Below are 23,143 nucleotides of genomic sequence, written 5' to 3'. Positions count from 1 at the left end.
GGCTGTTCCGTGTAATTAGCTCTAATTTCCGTGCTCTGCTGCTGGTGTTTTATGGTTAACACTGTATTAAATCTTGACCTCAGCTGAAAACCTGGGAAGAGCTTACTGAGGCTCCTCTTTGCTAGGAGCATGGAGTACATTAACACATTAATTAAGCGGCAATCAGCTGTGCTTATGTCACGAGCCTAATTCTAGTGCCTGACGCATTATTTTGGCGGGCGGTAAGAACTTCTCGTGGCCGGGCTTTTCCTTCCCTGCGGGCTTCTAGCCGGTGAGAGCGCTGCGGCGACTTGTGTCTGCGGAAGGCGGAGTTACCGCCCTGGGCTCTGCTCGGCAAACTGAGCCGGGCATGGGGGAGCAGAGGGGCGGCGTGACGTCACGCTGTGACACTGAGCAGTGTGTGGCACTGAGCGGCGGCGCTTGTCCGAGGCGCGCCGTGACGTCACGGCGACGCGGCGCGGGGCGGGGCGTTGCCGGGGCGACCGGACGCCGCGCGCGGGGCGGGAGGGGCCGCCGCCGCTGCACTGCGGCAAGGCGGGGCCGCCGCGCGCCCGGGGCGGGAGCGCTCCGCGCCGCCCCATTGGCTGTGCCCGGCGTGAGGGGGCGGGGCCTTATCAGCCAGCCCGCAGCCATTGGCGGGGGCCGCCCCCCTCACGGCCTTCCCGCCCTCCCCTGAGGGCGGGCCCGGGCGGCGCCGGCAGATGAGGGCGCGGCGGGTGCGGACAGGGCGCTCCAGGGTGCCGCTCGTCCCTCGCTGGAGCCGAGCCCCTGTCCCGCTGCTGCCCCGGCACGTCCCGAGGAGGAGCCCCTGCCCGTCCCGTCCCGTCCCGCTGGCCTGGGACCCGCCAGGTAAACCCGGGAGGGCTCCCGGTGGACAGCGCCCGGGGGGGCCGTCGGAGTCCCCGCTCTGAGGGTGCTGCATTTTGTAGGGTATCTGAGACCGGGTTTTATTATTATTTTTTTTTTTTTAATTTAAACGCTTGATAATTTTTAATGTTGGCTGGTACGTGGGTAAGCTACAAAGTTGCTGTTGTTCCTCTCCCGCGCCTCGTTCTGCACCATCACTTCCTTGCGTTTCAGGGCTGTGCCTGGAAACCGCGCGCCCATGCCACCATCGTCACCTTCCCTCAGGGTCTGCCCCTGCGAGGGGTGCTAATTCTGCATCGCTACATCAATGCTTTGCCTGAAATAATAAAAGAACTCCAATCAGAGTCTGTATTTCCATGATTAATTAGGTCTTAGGAATCCTTTTGCACCGCTTGATTTGGAATTCTGGGTATTAATCGGAATTCCTGTTCTCACCTGTCTTTCTGTGTTGTGCATCTCGAATGACTTGGTCAGAGTTAAATAATTTGGAAACTTTTTTTTTTCTCCGATTTTCATAGTTGAGGGAGGGGTTAACCTGAGCTGTCCTTGTGGTAACTGAGCAGAGAGAATCTGTAGAAGTTGCTTCTTCTCTTTAAAAATGTGATTTGTTACAGGCTTTATGTTGCTGCTTTTAGAGAGTTCTTGCATGAGACAGACTCTTGCATGTGTCTTTATATTTCCAACAGGGTTTCCAAGAGGATAAAAAGTCAAATATCGAATGTCACATATAAAGCTGCAAAGAGGAGTCCTGTGCTCTTTCTAGAATATAAATAAAAATACTTCTGGATGCCTGTAATTAAGTCTCTTCCTTCATTTGTCTTTGCAGTGATAAGCATATACAGAACTGTCTTGTAATGTGCAGAATAAGCAAATTAAGAAACCTGTATGAGAGACAAAGACTTGATTCTTTCTGAATGTGTCATCACGTTTTAGAGCACCTGTCATCTCTTCGTGCTCAGGCTGCTTCATGGTCCACAGGGTTGATATACAGTAAACTTGTTACCACTGAAGCACTCAGAATTTTTCCTTGTAAATTACAGACTCCTGTTTTTTCACAAAAAAAAAGAAAAAAGGTTTTCCCTCTCTCTTCCTGTCTTTGATTGCCCAGTGTAATCTTCCCCATAGCACTAGCCCTCAAAAGGGTGATTTATGGAATATTGACATTGCTGGTAATTTTACTCCCATTAAGCCTATTTTATGGTGGGAAACCAGGGGATTATAATACTCCATCCTTTACTTATCTCATCCAAACATATTTTTAAACCAGCTGCTCCGTGTGTGTGTGAGCCAGCACAAGAAGTCAGCTCAGTGTTTCATAAGCAGGGGCTTTTGCCGCTGGTGCTGACCTGTCCTGGCCCGGTTATTTCTCCTCCTAAGAGCAGAAAGGGGAGATGTTCAAGGGCTGGAATGGGATTGCTGCTGACATCTGTCTGCACACTGACACAGAGGAGTCTCCAGCACAGAATCACCACAGTGACACTGCTTGAAAGTGCTCTCAGGGTGAGGGATAAGGACACAGTGACTTCAGGGGCTGAGCCACTTTTCCCTGAGACTGGCATCAATTTTACTCGGAATTTTGGGCTCATATCATCTGTGAGGACCTTTCTCTTTTAAAACCAGCTATTTGGCATATTTTGCAGAAGACTTCATTTAGACAGAATTGCTACAATGATATGGAATTTTCTGTAGGACTTGTCTTCTGTTTTGTGGCTTTTTTCCTTCTTTTTAAGTCTCATGGCTGTGGGAAACCAAAAAAGTCTCTCGGTGAGTTCTGGGTTTTTTTTCCTTCTGATTTAATTCACCTGCTCCTTTGAGAGGATGAAAGCTTACAGTTACCTGCTGCTGTGATTTCTGCTCCTACCAACAAAACAAGCAGAAAAAAGGGCTGGAACAGCTTCTAGAGGGGGAAAGAAATCAGGGCTATTTTGTGTATTTTAAGCATCTTTTCTTTTAGCAAGAGGATGGTGCAAAAGAAACATCTATGTATAGTGTATTTTTAGTAACAAGTGATAGGCTGTTATCTAGGTGTATTTTCTCTCAAATTCTCTATAATTCTTGCTTTATGAGTCAAAAATTTGTGTGTGGCTTTAAAGTTCTGTTATTAAGTACTTCGAAGTCCCTCCTGAGCTCTTTGGCCATGTGTTAGTTGAGCATGAAACTCTCCATTAATGCCTGCAGTTCTTTCCCAGCATAAACCAAATCAGTACTTTGAACTTCTGCACTGTTTCCTGGTGCTATACACAAAATCCATTTGGAAAAAGAAAAAAAACCATGAATATAATCCTGTTTTATAAAGTGTTTTCTGCTGTCCTTATATGCCTTGTTCTGGTGTTCAGCTTGAAGCTGAAGACTAAGAGGTTTTTGTAAGTGTTCCTTGTGGTTAATGAGGAGTTGGGGATGTCAGGTGTTTGGGATGAGAGTTGAATGAGATTCAGGTGTTGTTTCCTGGCTCTGAAGTGTTGATGACCCTTAAATTGGTATCCTGGCTTGGCTTCTAAATAATGGCAGTCAGGTGTGCTGAGCCAGAGGCAGGCAAACCTGAGAGGAGAAGGTTTGTGAGAACAGACAGCTGTATTTGAATATGAGTAAATTTACATTAAAATGCCCATTTGTAATTTAGGCTGTTTATTCTGAGATCTTGGAAGCCTTTCTCTTGTAATAGAGGCCTCAGAGGTGTGATTTCCCCTCTGGAAAGAGGCAGCTCAGAGCAGTGGTGGATTATACCTGCTGCTCTTGGGTTGGGTTTGGTGTGTTTTGCCATCTGCTTCTCCCTCAGGGTTTTGAGAATATGTAAATTTTGTCCAAAAAAACCTACAGTACTTGACTTTAATGCTGTGGTAAACACTTCCCCCAGTAATTTATGGAGTGCTGCAGGTAAAGTAGATCAAGCTTTACTAAACCATGCAGTAAGACTTGCTAAAAACTCTTTCTCTTCTAGGCTCAAGTAGCCAAAGATGAGTCGTGGATTCTCAGAAAACAATAACTTCCCCTATGACAACAACCAGATGGTTTTGGATATGATCCTGTGTTCCCTGATTGGTGTTCCTCAGCCTATTAACTGGGACAGTGTGGCAAGGCTGGTTCCAGGATATACATCTAAAGAAGTGAGTTCACTAATAAAAGAATTTGTATGCTTTAAGCAATGCTTTATGTCAAAGAAAACATTTTGGGGGGAGGGAGGGAAATTGAAGTTAAGGGTTTTTTTTTTATCTAAAGTAATTTGCACTAATTGAAAATGTTAAACGAGCAGTAGATTGAAAAGAGGGGGGGGATTTTGTTTTGTTTCTACAGAACCTGAGCATTGAAATTGAGAAATACATTCTGCATTGTATTTCGTTAGAACTTACACAGAATAAGAATTAAAATTTCTAGAAAGGAAAAATTTAAAAGTGGAATTAAAGAATTAAAGAAAGGTAGCTGTGCTGCTGCATTCCAAACTCCATAGCTAAGACTTGGATGGAAAAGATGCCAGTATCCAGTAACCCTCTGCAGGTTGTAGAATCCTTACCAGGAAACCTAATAACTCTCTATGCTTGTTGTTACAACTCCAAACAAACAGGGGTTACAGGTCTCTGTTAGGTAAAGAGTGCAGTTGCTTCTTTTTTGATCCTACAAGATGTGGATTTTTCTTTCTTTGGTTGGAGTAGAGCTGGAAGAACCTCTGTATACTTACTTCTCTTTCTGGATTGCTGAATTTCCTGGTGAAATGCTCTTTTTTTTTTTTTTTTCTTTTTTTTTCTTTTTTTTTTTTTTTTTTTAGTAATAATTTTGACTTTATCATTTCTGAGAGGGTGTAAGCTAAGAAAAGAAAAATGTCTTTTGCCCTTGTGATTCAGCAAAGCTGAAAGAAAAGCCAGTGGTCTTGACTTTCTTGCAAACCTAATCAAGTATGTCAGCTCACATTTATAGCAGTGCTATTGGGTGGTGCTGTAACCTTGTATTTTGAACATAAAAATGAAGGATTGGGTGTAGAAGGTTCTGTGGCATGTTAATGCCTTCCAAGTGCTTGGCAGAATGCTTGGGGATGTCTCTGCTGTCCACCTTTCAATGTGCAGACAGCACTGTGCATGTTTAGCAAATAAAATAATATCAGTGAGCCCTCTTCTCCTATTAATTCATATGATTAATTAGTACATGCCTAATTGCTCTGTTGTTAAAGGACTAAATGTCTCAAATATGTGGAGTCCTTGTTCAAGGCAGTTACATGGAATCACAGCTCTCCCTTTATTTATCTCCTGTGTGTGTGTGACAGGCATCACAAGTTTGAGACACTGTGATTATCAGAGGGATGTCCCCATGTGCCCCTGGCCCAAGGGGGCACTGGCAGCAAGTCTGGTAACCCCAAAGAAATAAATAAAACCAGCTGCTCATGGAGCCCAACACCTGGGTCACAGCAGGAGCACCTGTAGAATTAAGTAGATTTATTTGGATGTGCAAGTTACCTCTGTGTAGGACTTTGCTGAACCAAACCTATTTGTTGTGATTGTGTTGGTACAAATTTACAGGATGGGAAAGACTTTCTAGTTCATCAAAACAGGGAATGGGAAGTTTATAGAATTGCAGTGGAAAGCAGCAGTCCCTTTTGTCCACATTGGAATAAATGTCATAAAGTGAAAGAATAATGATTGTGAATGGGTTTCTATAGCCACTCTTAATAACATTTGGCTGTGTTTATGGTAAAAGAACTAGTTACAAAGTCAGAATTCAAACTCACTCCATAACTTTCTCTTTGAAAACTGGGCTCAAAATCACAGGGTTTAAGGAAAGGAAAGTTGAAACAGGTTTGACTTAATTTTTTTTTCTTTCTTATAGTGTATATAATTATGGTAGCTAGTATTTTACTGTGTTTTTATATACTGGTACCACTAACTACATAGAAAACATTTATGAGTTTGAGATCAGTAACTGTTCACATGCAAAAATGCGCAATACAGTATCCGTCAAATCATAGTTATTAAAAATGTGCTGAAAGCTACTGCTTCATTGTCCTATCATTTAATCTTGTGACAGTGTGCAAAAAGGTTTGATGAACTAAAAAGCAGTGGAAGTTCACCTGTTGACAACCAGTATAATTCCCTGATGGCTGCTGGTGGGAGTCCTGTGGAATCTTTAGCTACGTACATCAAATCCTCCTTGCTCGATTCACAGACAGAGTTTCAGGAGCCTGCTCTTGGGCAGGATTCCATTACTATAACTGGTATGTTTTTAGTCATTCTGCAATATATTGGCTTTCATAATCAGTATGTGCATGCTTTTGTCCTGAGTGGTTAAGTCCACCCAGGAATAGTAGTCATTCATCCTTGGAGAGTTAAGTATGAATATAAAGCATATGACAAGGCACTTGCCATTAGTTTAGTTTAAGAATCAATGTTTGCTTGGGTATTTTTGGTAACTTGTCCTTCCAAGAGGCGTAAGTCCTTCTGCTGAATTCTGTTTAGGATTTTTGGTGATGTGCTATTAACCCTACAGCCATTTGAAGTCACGTTAAGCAGCTTTATTAAAATAACTGGAGAGTATTGTGAAGAAAAGCTGCAGGAAGCTGAGGAGGTGATCCCTCAAGGGCAAACTTTCTTCTCCCAGCTACAAGCCCTGTGTTTGCCATGGATTGGTGCAGAGCAAAATGTAGCTAATTTTTGCTTCAAGACAATCTTGATATGACATAAAAATGTATCTTAGTCGATTATGTGTCCCAGTAATTATTGGGCAGAAGAGGACCAAACCCAATAAATTGTAGATTCAATCATAGCACAATTAAATATTATTAACGATTCCTTTAGTATTACTTCTGTCAAAAGTTGTAATTAAATTTGTGTTATTCTCTGATTTTCAGTACAGAGATGTACCAGTGACTTTAGAACTTGGTAAATGTGTTTGCATGACAAATTTGCTTCAGTGATGAATAAATAATTTCTGTGTTAAAACTTAAGGCAACAGTGAAACGTTTAAACATTGTGTTCTCTGTTAGAATGTCCTCCACTGCAGCTTTCCCTGTCCTCTTTGCAGCAGAAGAACAGCTGTTTGAACTTTGAACAAAGCATTTTATTTTTAATAATTCTAATCAGGGGATGATATTGGAAAACTGTATATGAAGTGCCATGACTGAAAGTGCTTCCCATCAGCTTTCAATTATAGGGTTCCACGCCTGCTGTGGGGTGAATGCTGCTGGCACCCACAGGTCCCTGTTTACGGGATTAGTGGCTTCCCAGAAGGCACTTAACGAGCTAACTCTGCTTCTAGAACTCCTTAGACAATTAGTGCATATGTTCTTTTTAACAGAGTAATACATGTAATGAGTATTAATGCAGTTAAGTCCAGTAATGTAATGTTTCCTTGTACAAGATCCTAGCCTGAGATTATTCACTGTTTTCTTTGTGACTTTCGATAAATCATTTGCCCTGTTTGAGTGTAATTTGTTGATAAGAAATTAGAGTAATTAATCTTTTCTTCTCACAGGCTTGGGTGAACTCACCTTAGTATTTGTTTCATTTCTACATTTCAGAATTGGGGATTTGAGTCAATCCTATTTGTAAATGTTTTTTTGTTTAATTAATTGCTTCCTAGTGGATTTATTCACATTAGCTTATTGTTAGGATCAAGAATTTGAGGCCTGCTTGCATTTGTTTGTAGTCATGAGTAACAGCAAGAAAAAGCAAATCAGACCATACTCATTCTGAGCTGGATTCTGGTTTTGGCTGAGTTATAAAAGCTTATTTATTGCTTGCTAATTATAAGGCAAACTGCTGCTAAGTCCCTCTGATTGCCTCTCATGACAGTAAACAAGCACAGAGGATAGCCTTTTAGCCAAAGTATTTGTTACAAGGTTTCAAGAGTCAATTAATTTGTAAGCTTTGGATGGGAGGGAAAAAAGGATACAAAGAAATGTATGGTGAAGTCCAGATGTCCCCGCTGATTTGGCTGTGTTGCATATTCTTGTTGTTAGCATTATTGCCTTCAATAAATCACTTCACTGTGTTCACAGTAAACTTGCAATCATCTTTGCAGGCAGAACTCTTTTCATACCATGTCTTTCCACAGTCCCTTCTTTTAAAACTCACACCTTGGATTCCAACCCAGGGCTCCCACCTGGCCTGTAGTGAGGATGGCTGCTCAGAAAGCTGTGCCTGGAGCAGCCCTTCCCAAGGTTTTACTGGGAGTGAATCTTCCCCTTCTGTTCACTGTGCTCCCTCTATTAAAGCCTTAACTTTTGGAGAAAGCTGTGTTTCTTCTGCTTCCCATGCAGTAATTTTGCTTTCCTGAAGGGCATAGCTGCTGTGTTCTGAACTGTAGATCATTTTTGCTGTCAGTCTGCTGTAGTTGTTCAGCCATTAGATGAAGATGGTCTGTCTTCATCTTCTTCAGCCTCTTACATTACTCAGGAGGGAGATGATGTTTCTGGAACTCTCAGAAATCTGAGAGAATGGCATAATCATGGAAGATCACCACCTTATGGATTTTCAGTGGAAGACAGATATGTGCCCCTCCATTGTTTAAAAAAAGATAACGATCTTTCTGACTTTTAAGCAAGATCATTGCGATTTCATGTCGCAGTAATCCATTCACAGCTGGAAAAGGCATTCATTGTTTTAACCCTTGATCCAGAACTCAGTGGGTTTGGTGACTGAACTCCTGAACTTCACTAGGTTGTTGTGTGCACTTTCCACTGCTTGTAGTACCTTTGTGAAGGTCAGCTTTTTGAAGTGCATCTGTCCTTTATTCCTGGAGCAACCTCACTGATGTAGCTCCAGGACCAGGCATATTTCCTGGTCTGCTCTCTTTGAACCTTGTTTGATATGGTCAGCTGATTTAAGCCACATGTGAGAAATTTAGCAAAACCAAAGACATCCTAAGAGTCTTCTGTGCTTCTCTTTGGAAGCTGCTGATTTCCAAAGCCGGCACATGATGGGTAAGGAGTGGGATTGGTCTCAAGTTATGTCCTGGCAGAAGCTTTGATGTGGCAGGGTCTCAGGAGCCACATCCCACAAAGCAGACCAGAAGAGCTAAAGGAATGGGTTGCATTCCCTGAAGGAAGTGTCTCATGTTCAGTGTTGAGCCAGGAGGGATCTGGGTTTGTAGCCAAGTGTCTGGACAACCCAGCAGTGGTGCTGCTGTGAGTTCCCATGCATGGCACTCAGAGCAGGAATCTGGATTGTTTAGTAGCCCTTTTGGAAGCAGATTTGTTGCTAGCTGTGCCATTGCTCCACCATGACTGCCATACTTCAGTTGCATTTCCAAGATGCTGAAGAGCAAAAGATCAGGAGCTTGTTCTAATGCAGCCTTTTTCCCTTACATTGAAGGAAGGCCCAGTGCAGCCTCCACAAGGAGTTGTTCTTCAGAATCTGAGAAAGGTCCTGTACATAACAGTGGAGAAAGCACTGATGAAACCCAGGGGTAAGAAGAGCTTTGTGTATTTGTTGTCTAGGGCATTGTAGAATTGACAGAAAGATGTCTAAATTGCTGAAATTTATCTACTACCAGAAAGAAAACAGCTGGAAACAGCCTAATGACTGCTGTAAGAAATCTGGAAACCTTTCATTGCTACAGAAATCCGAGGACTTGGTTTACAAACGTGTTGTGTGCAATAATATACATTTATAAATCTGTGCATACTGTTCCTCTGGGTGATTGATCACTGCTGTGGCAGGAATGAGAAACATACTTGGTTTTACAAAGAATGAAACAAGACTGATGCTCAATTATGCTTTAAAAAATACTCTTGAGCATAGATTTGTCCTATGTAAAAGCAGGAAGAGAAAGCTGTAAATGAAAAATTTTCCCATGAATTCCAATAGCCATCCAGGTCACTTTTATCCCATCACAGTTTTCCACACTATATAATTGCACATAGAATAATGTTTGTTTGAAACCTAAGCATCTCTGTAGAAACAGCAGGTACTGATTCTAGCTTTGAGCATTTCTTAAGAAATAGAGGTTTTTAATGTACAATAAACCAAATCTTAGTTTCCACTGACGAAAATTGCTGTTACACGGTGCCTCAGTGATTTAGGCATCTATATTTGGTTATTCTTTGAAGAAAATTAAGAATGGAGGACAAATAAGTTCTCCATACAATTCAGGTAGTGTCCTATAACAAGCAGGTGAGAGAATTGGGGAATGGAGCTAGAAATTTTCTATTTCTGCTCCCTGAATTAAATCACTTTGATTATCTGTAGAGGATGTGCCTCTGTCTTCTTCACCTATCCAACTGTAGTTTCTATTAATAGTTAAAAACTGCAATTTGTTTTTCCTCTGTTAATAAAACCCTGTTGGTGTCATCAGTTGCAATGCATGACCCAGAGCTGGAGATGAGGTGGCTGGGATTTGATGTCCTAATTGGCTTAGGCTCCTAATTTGCTTTGTGGCTTTTTTTTCTTTTGAGGCCAAATATGGTGATCCATGTGTGTGATGAAGCCAAAAACCTCAAAGAAGATTTCGTGTGTCCTCGAGACCTTTTGATCTCAGAGATGAAATACTTTGCTGAGTACCTGTCAGTGGATGCCCAGCGCTGGGAGGAGGTGGACATTTCCGTGCACTGTGACGTTCACATCTTTGACTGGCTGATCAGATATGTCAAAAGGAACTCCAAAGAGTCTGAGGGTAACGAAATGCCCACTTTAGGTAAAAGCAGATCATTTCTTTTCTGTTCCTTCTGTTCTGTACGAATTGAAGATGAATGGTTTTGATGCAATTCAGCCGCAGTCTCTTTCTGACTGTTGTCAGTTGTTAGAAGTGTGTTGCAACAGAGATCCTCTGGTCATTTCAGCAGATGGCTCTGCTTTGCCAGCACTGACAGCTTTGACAAAACATGCTGAAAGCTGAAGCAATAAAAAAGCCCTAATATATTTTGGATGTAATGTTTTTAATTAAGACTCTTCAGACCTCTTCTGACCAAGGGCACAGTGGTAGATTTTAAATGCTGATGATTGGTTTGTTTGTTTCTCCTCTGCTCCCTGTTGGTACAATTGCAATGTTTTCTACAATTTCAATGCAATCCAATACAATGGTAGAAGAGCCTTTGCGGATTTTGAGGCAAGTTTTTAATTTTTTTAATGAGCCCTTGCTACCACTTTAAAATATAACTTTATTCTCTTGGTTTGTTTAAAACTTGCAATGTGAAGGTTATTTTGACAAAAAATCTCTGCTGGGTGTGATGGCTACAGATGGAAGTTAATCTTGTGCAATTGTTTAGTTGTATTCCTGTGAAGCCTGTTTTTCCAATTTTAATAAGGTTTCCAGTTTTAATAATTTTTCCAGGTTATAGTTGTACTCTGGCCACTGAAATGGTAAACCAAAAGTTTATTTCTTAAGATGATTAAAAGGTCCTATTTACTAGAAGATGGAATGACAAGTTGATTGCTAAAATAGTAGCTAACACAGATGCTAAATATGAAGAGGGAGGGATATAATATGAAATTACAAAAATAAAAATCCATGTAAAAACCCCACCTTTGTTCTGTCGCCTTCTAGAACCATCAAATGTCATCTCAATCCTTATTTCTTCTGAGTTTTTGAAGATGGATTCATTAGTAAGTATTAAGAAAGATTGATTTTCTGGCATGAGGGCATAGTTAATTACCAGGTGTCTTAACAGCTTGTTTGTTGTGCTTTGGCTGTTAGATAAACAGGTGCTGCAATGAGAACATTTCGAGATTTTTAACACTTCTCCTATTCAGTGCAGTCATCCAATATTTGTGGAATCTCAATGCGATAAAATTTAGAGTAACTTATTTCTAAATGTGATAGTGTGATCTAGAGTGCTTGTTTTATATCCCTTTTTACATGAATGATATGTCTGCAGTTTAGGATCTGATTTTCCAGCTCGGCATAAGGAATAGCTGCTGACTTTGTTAAAATGTTTGTCAAAAGTTCTGTCATTGGGGTGACCCACAGGAAAGCACAGCTGTTGAAGTTGAGATCCATGTGTTTTGTGCTTCTATTTTAACCAGCAATTGGACCATTACTGAAATTTTTGGAGGAGAACATAAACTGAATCACCTTAATTCAGTTTCTCCTTTAGGCAAATCTGAGGCTTGTTCTTTATTTTTAAGTCGAACTGAAATAGTTTTCCAAAACACCAACTTAAAAGAAGTCTTATAGCAATTAGTATGGGTTGGGGTTTTTTTGTCTAGTATTCCTTAACATTCATATTTATTTTTTCTAGGTAGAGAAATGTATTCATTATTGTCACGAAAATATGAATGCTATTGTAGCCACGCCATGTAACATGAACTGTATCAACGCTAATCTTGTTACACACATTGCTGATCTCTTCAGGCACAATGAGGTGGAAGAGCTGAAGGACAAAAGAGACAAATTTAAGAGGTAACTTTTGCCCTGTAATACCCTTCTGAAGTGCTGTTGAGTTTTGGGATCGTATTTCATAACAGCTAAGACTGAAGTTTGAAATTATGTGTTCTATAAATTCTCATGGTATGTATTTTTAATGCAGAATATAATGGTGTGACTCCAGAATTTTATATTAAAATTATGAGCAAAAGGAAGGAGCTTTTGTAGGACATGAGGAAAAGGAAAGGCCACACTAGGAACATGGTATGGGTGAATAATTCATGAATTCTCATGTGGGAGCCAGGATTAGGGTGAGAAATCTTTTATGGGATGACATGCTCCTAGTGGGTAGAGAATGGTTTGGCTTCATCCTGTGAACCCAGATGTTTGGACTTAAAATTCAGAGTGGCTGGGAGACTGAACAGCTGTGATGGAATGTTCTTTCCTACCTCAGGACCCCGGCTTAGTATCAAGATAAGGGGCCAATTATAGGAGTGCAGACTGACAGACAAGCAAGGTGAAAGTCAGGGACGATTTTAGTCTGTAGGGATGAAGGCTTTGTTTTAGAATGAAGTGCAATTTCGCAGCAATATTCATTAATGAAAGGTCTTTTAGTCAAGGTAGAAGCTGGCAGTTAATATGGCAGGCATTTTAATAAAGAAAAAAAATCGGAGTATCACTTGTCACGCTTGTGTAAAAATGAGGTAAACAGGATCATTTAAAGGGAAATGATATTAAAAGCTAGATTCTGTGAGTGACTTTGCTTATCAGAATGTGATTATTAATCTCACTATACATAAAGCAATTTTCAGTTGGTTTTCTAATGGGTGAGCTGTGTTGCTATCATTAATAGTAAACTTTTCTGCAAGAAGATTGAGAGACTCTTTGATCCGGAGTATGTAAATCCAGATTCTAGAGGAAATGCAGCAACTTTATACAGGTATGGTCTTTTTATATGGCTGCTTCAATAGCAAGGACAGTCCCTGTGTTTAGAAGTCCTGCTCTTACTCCAGTGCTTTCTTTCCTTCTTTCTCTTTTTAATCTAGGTGTTGCTTATGTAAAAAGCTGCTAACCAAAGACACTGAAAGGAGAATTCCTTGTGTACCAGGAAAAATCAACATAGACCAACATGGGAATATAGTCTATGTTCATATAAGGTAGTGAATGTGTACATATATAAAATGTTTCTTCAACTCTGATTTTGGGTCATTTTAGAAGTACTGCATACTCAGATACATGACAAAATTAAGTCACAGATATGTGAAGAGTGTATGAAGCCTCTCAACCTTTTGTATTACCTGTCAAAAAATGAAACAGGAGTGTGATTATGATGAAGTACTACTGAAATTCATTCAGCAGTGCTGCTGCTGAATGGAAATGGGAAAACTGCAGCCGTGATTACTGAGGGCTGTTTTTGGGTTGCACTGCTTTAAATAGAAAATACTGCTTTAAATAGAAAATACTCAGCTAATTCTTTCATCAGCTGGTTTTAAGATGTATGCAGTTGATGACAGATTGAATTAAATGCTGCATTTATGCAAGGTTTTTTAGTGAAGGATAGACCCCACCATACCAGCAAAGAAAGGCTAAGGAGTATTTTCTAGTCTGACTTTATACTGTCGAATCAAATGCTGTTTAAAGACTGCTATAAATCAACCTGTTTAAAGACTGCTATAAATAAACTTTGCCAGTTGTTTCTCTGTTCCTGAAGTATTTGTCAGAGGAGCTTGCAGGACCTGTTCTCTATGTAAGCCTGATTCATTTGGCACAGATGTTTGACTGAATTCTGTCTCTCTGATCCATGGCTGTGAACAGCCGGATTTTCCTGTTAATGAAGATCAGTCCATGGTCAGCTGCAGTTCCCTCCCTTCTCTCATGTGCCTTTTAAGGTCGTTGGTGGGAGATTTATGACAGGAGACCTCATCAGATCCATTTTGTCCAGAGCAACCAAAACAGATCCATATCAGCTCCCACCAGTTATTCCAAGGTGGAGTTAACATCTGCCTAACATCTACATAGAGCCTAATCTTGTGCCCTTGTCCGGACCTATTTAAGATCACTGGTGATTAGTCACATGAAATTCATTAATTGTATTCCTTCACTTAAGCTGAGTGTATGTGGCTGCTCTGCAATTCCCAGCAGATAAATATGCAGGGCTTTCAAGTTACTCACAGGTTTATCTAGATTTTAATCATTTGCCTTCTGCTACTTGTGATGCCTTGTTACACAGAATATGTTTACTGGGAAGTCATGCTGGCCACTAATGAATTCAGGCTCAGGAGCTAATAGAGTTCTATCTTTAGCAATTTAAAATAAGTTTCTATTTATTGATCCTCTAGTGGTGTGTAGAACTAACTTCCAACTTGCTTAGTCTAGGTTAGGCACATATTTAACAAAAATGCTTCAGGCCAGGGCTTAAAATTGTGAAGAAATTTTATCTGCCCTTTCTGAAGCTAACATGCCCCACTGCATGTTGCATATTCTCTTTTGAATTCTGAAGAGGTGTATCTCATTTGACCACGAGGAACAAAGTCCTGTATTTTTAATATTAGAACTGTCAGGTATGTACCTTCATCAAAGGGGCGAGATCTTGTGCTTTCAAACCATATTTCTTAGCTAAGTAATTATTGTTGTGTTGCAGATGGATAGAAAATGTTTATCTTAGCTTGTAAATTTGCAGCATATGGATCTTGAGATGAATCAAGCTCTAATTCTTTGTTAGCAGTGAGTTTAGGATGTTCTGAAAAAACAAAGGCTCTTTTGTCATGTTCTGAATTTAGTAAGCATTGTCTCACATTGTCTCTCTCCCGTTGTAACTACTGGAGACATTTCACCAGTGTGTTTTCTGCTCTTTCTCCACATCATGGTTCTGGTGGCAGGGTTAAAACAGCATCAAGACTCTTGATATTTTGCTTTTTCAGAGACAAAACCTGGGAAGTGCATGAGTATTTAATTGGCCTTCATGAGGAGCTGAAATCCTGGCGGGATGTTTACTGGCGTCTTTGGGGGACTGTCAACTGGTTGACCTGCTCGAGGTGTAACCAGGTAAGTGTGTTTTCACTTTGGCTTGTGGTGGGTAACTTTTGGGGGGTGAAGCAGGGATTAAAGCAGTCTGGAAAATATGTGGTGATAAAGCTCAGTACACATTCTTTACAGTGCACAATTTTTACTTCCACAGGTCATCTCACCTCTCCCTCTCTGTCTTTTTGCTAATGTAGTCTTTCCTGTGCACTGAATTCTCCCATTGCCAGTACCACTCGCAGCCAGTGCTTTATCCAGGCGTAGCAAGTGCTCTGGGCTCGACTGGCACAGGAGTGTATCCCTGCTGTAACCAAAAAGTGCTTCGGTTTGACCCAACAACCCTCCCAAAGGTACTTCACCTTTCCTTTAAAAGAGCAAAACACGTAGTGGGGTGGGCAGCTGTATGTTAGGAAAATGGATCTTTTTCCAAAACAAGGGCTGTAATTCAGAATATGAATTTTTATTATTGTACTGACTGAAATTAGTTCTTCCCATAAACTCCGATATTTGCTCTTCTGCCTCTGTGTATTGCAGGGCTGCAAAGTGAGGGATCATATGGTGGAGTTACCTCCAGAAAATGAAGATGGGGATGCTTTGCCATCTCTAAGTGAAGATGGGGATGCTTTGCCATCTCAAACTGCTCAGATCTTGAATGATCTGCTGCATCATAGAGATGTGATAGTTGTTCCTTTCACTAAGGATGAGAATAGGTAAGAACATTGTATTGTGTTACTGAAATAACTTAGCCTTCAATAGTGAACACGTGTGCTTGTTATATTTGAGTTCTCTCTCATTTCAAAATGAGTCATAGGACTTTCTAAGGGTAACTTATTTCTGGTTGTTTACTTGGAAATTGGGAAGTGATGAATAAGTACTTTCTCCTTTTACTTTTCAAGCAGACTTTTAGTCACTTGACCTCCATGAGCATTCACTGCTATCTTTATATTTTAATATATTGCTATCAAAATCTTATGTGGCTGACTTGGAGGTCTGTCTGCTCTCTTGACACACGTTGAATAAATTGAGACTGATTCTGAAGTAGTGGAATAGAAATATTTATCTTTGGTTTATGTATTTCTCTCAAAGTGATTCTGGTATTGGGCTGGGTGATGACAAAGGCCTTGAATGTGATGTGCTTGTAGAACCAAATACACCTTGGGGCCCCAAAACTGGAGAAATCAATGCTGTGAGTCCTGATGCTTTTCCTTCCTTTTTTCTAACAATGAGGATTCTTGGAAGAAGTTCTTGAACAACATTTAATAAAAATAAACACTGGCTGAGGGTTGTAGCATAGGATAGGTACAAAATACCTGGTTGGTGAAAAGGCAGAACCTTTCCCATGTCTGCTGGAAATATTTCAGTACATAACTTCCCTCCTGTCCACGACTGATTTTTGATCAAATCAGCTGTAAATATTTTTAAGGCTGAGCTTACTTTCACTAATACATGAATTGACTGCATTTAATTGGTCAGTGGTTTCCAACCTGCTTGGATTTAGGCATTCCACCAGAATTTAGAGTTCAAGATGGGAGGGAGGCCTGGGAGTTACCAGTATAGAGTACTGTACTGTAACATACCACCCCTATTCTTAGAATTCCTCTCACTTTTTAAATTATTATCAGTTCTTTAACTTATGTGCCTTTTTCTCTCTTTGTGACTACAGTTTTTGTCTCTGAAGAACTGGACTTTGCAGCTGGTTAGTAAAGTATTTTACTAATTTTTAATATTTGGTCCTCTGTACTAGCAGAGAACTAGCTTTGATTTTTGTCTTATTTTCTCATAGATGAGAAAAAAAATGGATATTTTTGCTTTAATTTGGAGGTTACAGTATAGCAACAGTTTTTACAAGAAAGTATGGTATGTGTGAAGTACTAGAAATGAGAAGTTCCTTTGAATGTTTTTACAAATGGCAACAAGCCACACTAGCGCTGCATGCATCAGTTATTAATAATTTTTTTAGGCTGACAGAAACATAAATCCAAGGGTTTGAGTATCTGTCTCTCTTGGCTGGTCTGAGGTGCTTCACCTCTTCATTGTTAAGCTTTATCATTTCTCATTACAAGGCACTTATTATCACTTAATTTATATATATATATGTGAATATCCAAACAATGTAAACATCGCATTACTGAACATTTCTATAATTCTGTGCTGATCTATTAAGAATTATTCACTGTTTCCTCGCTGAGGTAGGGAACTATGCTGGATGTCAGCTCCTGCAAGACAGATTTAATATTTAATAGAACCTTGCCTCACTTTTAATCTCTGGCTTCTCCTGGTGTTGATTAGAAGCAGCAGTCGCTGTTATCTGAAGAGGAGGAGTACACCACAGGCTCAGAGGTCACTGAGGATGAAGTGGGGGATGAAGAAGAAGTATGCAAGAAACCAGGTACAGCAAATCTTTACAGTCCTCCTCTCTGGAGTTATTAGTTAGGTAAGGATTTGAGGCAGCAGAAGTCTGCTGTAAGCAGATTTTGAATATTAAGTGTTTCAAAAATTAAACCCAAAGTTACTTGAATCTTATCCCTAGTTTTCCTGTGGTTAGGTACAAATTACCCCTCTGCTAGGTGCCATCAAAAATCACTGGCAAACAAGAAAACTGCAGTTATTCATGTCTGAGAAGCCCCTGGAATTATCAAGTGCTTATTTTGCAGGAAACTCTCAAATTAATGAAATTTCATGTAATAAATGTTGGAAGAAAAGACAGCAATTACATGACTGTTTTACATGCAAAAACAATTTGCAGATTTGTCTTTTGATTATATAGAAAAATGGTTGGTTAATGCAGCTAAAATTGTGTCTGCATTGAAGCTAAGATTTATGTGATTTAAAAAGACTTTTATTCACTTTTTGATGTGGTAATGGGTTTAGGAACATGGAAAGCCAAAAAGCAACTTCTTCTTTTCACCCTACTAATGATTCATTGGAAAAGAGGCAGTTCTTTGTTCTTTTTTGTCTTTACTCAAAGGGCAATTGCAATTGTACCAGTTTAAAAAAGAATATAAGTTTTGAAAGACATTTTTTGTAATTTAAATTTGAAGTTGTTTGATCTGATATTGCTCCGAATTTAGTCATTGAATTAATATGGCCAAAAAATGTAGCTTGTTTGTGCACTTGTTTTTAAATGTAAAAAATTTATGCTGTTATGTGTAATCACTCTGCATTTTAAATACATACTTGAGTTTCTGTATATTTCTCATAGAAAAGCATTTGAGTAATGTGTGTTAGCCTGCCTGCAACACTAATAAAATGAAAACAGCCTGTTGATTTACACTATTTGTTAAAAAAGAGGGGAAAAATACTTTTATCAGCTCTGTAGTTGAGAAATTCCAAGTATCTGAGGGTATGAATAGATATTTCTTCCATTAGCAGGGAGAAAGGAGAAATTAAAGAAATCCTACAGGCACCCAAAGAAAGCAGTTTCTTCACCTAGTGTTCAGAAAAGGGAGAAGCCATCTGAGAAGGTAAAAATCACAGCTGTGAATCCAGGCTCTCTGGCTGACTTAAATAATGAGGAATTTTCTCTAAATTTTGGACTTAGAAAACCACATTAAATGTGTTTTTTTTTCCTTCAGCAGTCAAATTCCCGAGATGCTTCCCCGTTCATGTAAGTCATTTTCAAAGCCCTTGAGGAGCCCATTTTAGTATCTCCCTCTTTTAAACTGTTTCTGCTAAAGGGTGTGTGCACCTTTCTCTTGCAGTGTGAGCATGCAGCAGAACAAATGGGATGCCTCCAGGTCCCTGAGATTCAACCAAGATGCTCAAAGAGAAGATGGTCTGTTCCTGCATGAGTTTAGCTTTCCTTCAAGTTAATATGATGCATAGAAAATGATCCAGCTAATTTTCTTAAAATTCAGTTAGTTACACCCCTGTAGGGTGAATTGAATCTCAGATACAGCAATGGGATTTGTAAGATTTATGTGCTTTATTTGGAATGTCAGCACAGAACCTACAGAGATTATACTTGTGTCATCTCATGATTATATGCAGACATTTTTTTCCTGCATCCCTGTGGCATTCGTTGTCTGTGCAGATAAACAGAGAAACATCCACTTCCATCTCTTTCCCAGTCACTCTGACTAAAAATATTCAGAGTTGGATTAATTTGTTCTGCCTTTTTTAATGTCTCCTGGGACTCTTCTGTGATTTTGCTGTTTTAAAAACGCCTGCCTCAAAACCATTTCCTGAGATTTTGATCTCAGTGCAGTGCCTCAGGCTGATCCTGGTATCTTCTGCCATAGCTGCTGAGGCTACATCAGGATTTAGGATCTTGGTTGTTCAAGATTTTTTATATGAACTAAAAACAAAATTACAAGTCTGGTACCACTAAAGTCCGTGTCTAATCCTCCTTGTGTTCAGTAGCAATGAAAACCTTTGTTCTAAATATCCTTTCTTATTTCTGACAGATCAGAGAAGAATGTCTGAGATCACAGGGCACTTAATAAAATTGAGACTGGGAGACCTTGATCGAGTCAAGTCCAAAGACAGCAAAGAAGTAAGATTTGTCCTGGCAAAATGTAGTGTTTGCAGAATTGAAGTGAGCCCTGGTTAACAAAAATAGTAAACACAAATGAAAATAACATCTATTCAATACTTAAGCTAAAGAATGAATTTTACCAATCTTCATCTTGTTCCAAGCATGATTTTTTGAGGATCAGAGTTTAAAATAATATTTAAAGCTTTTAAAAGCTGCTCATGGAAAATAGAATGGGTTTAAAAAAATCATTACGATTTTTACGATAATGGACAAAAGTATACCATAGGTTGTGCTGAATATGAGTGATTTTTATGGAAAGTCACTGATTACATTGAAATAATGTCAAAAACTTGGGGTTTTTTTCTGGATTCCAGTATGCAGGAGGCATTTATTCTAGACTTGAAGCTCAGATAAAAGCGTCAGCACAGGTCAGTGCACGACAAAGCAATGCTGAGAAGAATCCAAGGTAAGATTTTAAAATAAAAGCAAGAAAAACGTGTGGATTTTGGGGGTGCGGGGTGGTATGTTTTAAAGAAATCTTAAAGAAAACATGCCTCATTTCATAACACTTCTTATGTATCAGCTTCCACCAGATTAAGCCATATGAGGTGTGAAAGCTTCCCTTTGTCTCCCAGTAGAGCTGGGAGAATGAAACATGTGGAGCCGTGCTGGGGGGAGGTTCAGTGCAGCTGCAACATCATTTCCTTTTTGTGAAATTACAGAAAACCAGGAAAGTGTCATCCCATACTTTCAGCCTGTTCTTTGTCCACCGTGTAAAACAAAACCAAAAAACACCTATACATCAAAAACCTGCATTAATAATGTAAAACCCCCTACATTAATAATGTAAAGATGTTTCTCTTGTGTTTTTAACCCAGGTCAAAAGCCCGTTTAGGTCAAGGCCGTCCAACATAAGGAGTCATGGATACACTTTAGCCAGAACTCATTACTGCTTCCTGAAACTCCACTGCACTCTGATACGCGGAGAATGCACATCTCTGAAAGCTTTCCAGTGACTTATTTATTACTTTAAGCCTTGTAAATTATTTTGTGCTATAAGTGAATGCAAACCCAATAAGGTCTGTACTTATTTTAATTGTAAATATACTATTTCTTAAAGTTAAATTTAATTGCTTTTTTTAGGCTATTGTGTTAAGTTGCATAGAAAATATTTTATAAATCGACAGAATTAAATTATCAGACTAACTTTATTTATGGGGGAAGACACAAATGCCTTTTGGTATGCTAGAAATACTGAAAAGGGAAAAGCAAGACTACTGAATTCTGAATGCAGTCAGCAGCATTAACCCAAGTCTCCTTGTGTATTTATATTGTGTTGTATTTGATGGTACATTTTAGGTCAGTCTTCTGGGGATTTGCATTTAAAGTCCATGACAATACCTGTGACTTAGACTAGTTTAAGCAAAATTTTCATGCAGTTCTGAGGTTGCCTGTGTACATGACACAACTCCCACTTCTCTGAAGGTGAGTAGCAGGTAGGGACTAGACCTCCAAAGATGCTCTCAGTGCCATGATGGTGCAGCATTGCATCTTGCATGTGAACCATTTGCTTGTCTCGTATATGAAATCTGCACCCGTCCCCATTCCTGACCCCTCCTGCACAGGACAGTGCTTTGTTCCCTTCTAGAACCCAAACCTTGTGATTGTGATGCAAAGCAGTTCTATCTCTAACTGATGCTATGCCTCTAAATTTCTGAGAAGACCTGTTTTTAATTCTGCATCTTTTTCAACAGACATGTATCATTACAAAGGCTTGTGCACGTAGATCTTTTGGGTCTAGTTACTCCCTGAAACCTGCCTGATTAATACTGTTTAGAAGTCAGATGCACTTTGAGGTTCTGTATTTGGAGCAATAGAATACAAATCCAGGGCTACCAAAATGAAATGACTTGCCTAGAAAATATGTTGTATATTAGCAAAGAAAATGGCAATAATAATAATAATAATGATGGCTGAATTCAAGGAAACACATTCTGACTTTGTGAAACAGGTAGAAAGAGAGCTCAGGGAAAGCTTATTCCAACTCCTGGCTGCACAATAAATTGTGAGTTTGGAATTAAGTCAGCAAGTTCCTGGGTGGGAGGGTGGGGTAAGGAGAGGGAGATTTGTTTAAATGCTCTTCTCTCCATTTCGGCTTTTTTTTTGTCTGTCTTGTTTCTTGATGATTTTTGGTAGGTGTTAGAAGATTAGGATAGCAATACTTGAAAATACTGCTGTTAAGGTGGAAGATTTTTATTGAAACAATTAAAAATCAGTGTTACATGTGTGTTTTGTCCAATGCTGTAGCAAATTTGGAGCCAAATGAAGCCAAAAAGCAAAATTGGATTTCAGTGGCTTTGATTTTGGGCAGGAGCTGTAACTTTGCAGGAGTGCTTTAATCTTTACCAAATAAATAAGGTCTTGTGAATGCCTCAGGCCTGTTTGCAAGTACTAATGCAGTTTGAAGCACTTGTAGTCAATGGAAAACTGACTGTTGTTTGTTGAAAGTATTATGAAAACCATCAAGTATGAAAATGCAGTAGAAAAAGTGTTTTGCTACAATTTTGTGACTTCTGATTGAGGGTTGTTCCAAATTCTCGTGGTAAATCTGGCTATGAAAGTTGCAGGCTGCATGTATGTGTGTTTAGTTTTCATAGAACTACTGACTAGAAGAGAGAGGAAAATTCTGCTGGTTTTGTTCCGTGGGGAAGTGCCAGTTCTACATGCCAGTATTGTTTTGCTCAAAAATATTTTTGAGCAAAAATAATATCCATGATGTGCAGTCTTACCTTTTTTCCCCATGCCAACCACCTTGAATTTTTATCTTGTATTAATTTTGGAAATTTGTCTTGATTTAATGGAAATAAACATTATTAATTTAAGAACTGTGTGAGTTTTTTATACAGGCTTTTAAGAGCTAAGTATGTGGATAAATGTTGTTTGATGGGCTCAATCATGTGTATTTGTGATTAAATTGCAGCATTCTCATACACTCTTTTTATCTGTCAAGAACAGGATATCATTAAATGCAGAGTTTCTCCAATTCTACAAGAGTTTTAAAGAATTTTTATCTGCATCAAATTTTGAAGCTGGATTAAAAATTCCTCAGTGAGCTGTACTACGACTGACCCAAGTATGCAAAAATGTCAGACTAAGCTATGTTTAAAAAAAATTTAACTTTGCTTTGCATTGCCACAATGCAGATTGTTTAAATGGTACAATATGTTAAAGCTGTGAACACAATTAGTTTCCTTGATTCTGCTTCTGGGAATTGCTATATGGATGTCTTGGATGTCCTGTGTGTGCAGTTGGGATATTGGGAAGGCTACAGTGTACATCTTGCTGTCACATGTGGGTATAAATGAACTTTTTGAACTCTGGAGCTGTGCCTGTTTCCTGGAGGCCCAGAAATGTTGGAGAAAGTGACAGAATTTTAAATTCAGTGATGGCTCCAAGGGAAAAAGATGTTGTGTTAGAAGTGTGGACACATGGTTG

At 39.5% G+C, this 23,143-nt stretch overlaps 1 protein-coding gene across 2 annotated transcripts; it reads left to right on the top strand.

Annotated features, from left to right (window-relative positions):
- The first annotated feature begins 597 nt into the window (after positions 1 to 597).
- SANBR (SANT and BTB domain regulator of CSR) lies at positions 598 to 22,533 on the top strand. Of its 2 annotated transcripts, XM_066316566.1 has the most exons (21): positions 598 to 849; positions 3,806 to 3,971; positions 5,878 to 6,064; positions 9,162 to 9,255; positions 10,244 to 10,482; positions 11,332 to 11,390; positions 12,026 to 12,186; positions 13,004 to 13,090; positions 13,197 to 13,307; positions 15,072 to 15,195; positions 15,369 to 15,521; positions 15,706 to 15,881; positions 16,258 to 16,357; positions 16,835 to 16,867; positions 17,461 to 17,560; positions 18,541 to 18,635; positions 18,750 to 18,778; positions 18,873 to 18,946; positions 19,578 to 19,666; positions 20,023 to 20,114; positions 20,527 to 22,533. In XM_066316566.1, the coding sequence occupies exons 2-21, from the start codon at positions 3,822 to 3,824 to the stop codon at positions 20,561 to 20,563; spliced, it is 2,190 nt and encodes a 729-aa protein (XP_066172663.1). In that variant the 5' UTR covers positions 598 to 849; positions 3,806 to 3,821; the 3' UTR covers positions 20,564 to 22,533. The 2 variants fall into 2 exon arrangements, with proteins under 2 accessions (XP_066172663.1, XP_066172664.1); XM_066316567.1 differs by lacking the exons at positions 598 to 849; positions 5,878 to 6,064 and having other exon boundaries at positions 3,898 to 3,971.
- The last annotated feature ends 610 nt before the right edge of the window (positions 22,534 to 23,143 follow it).

The sequence above is a fragment of the Sylvia atricapilla genome, chromosome 3 (genome assembly GCF_009819655.1).
Source record: "Sylvia atricapilla isolate bSylAtr1 chromosome 3, bSylAtr1.pri, whole genome shotgun sequence".
Lineage (NCBI taxonomy): Eukaryota > Metazoa > Chordata > Aves > Passeriformes > Sylviidae > Sylvia > Sylvia atricapilla.
The sequence above is the reverse complement of the archived record's forward strand: the minus strand, read 5'-3'. Positions and strand labels throughout refer to the sequence as shown.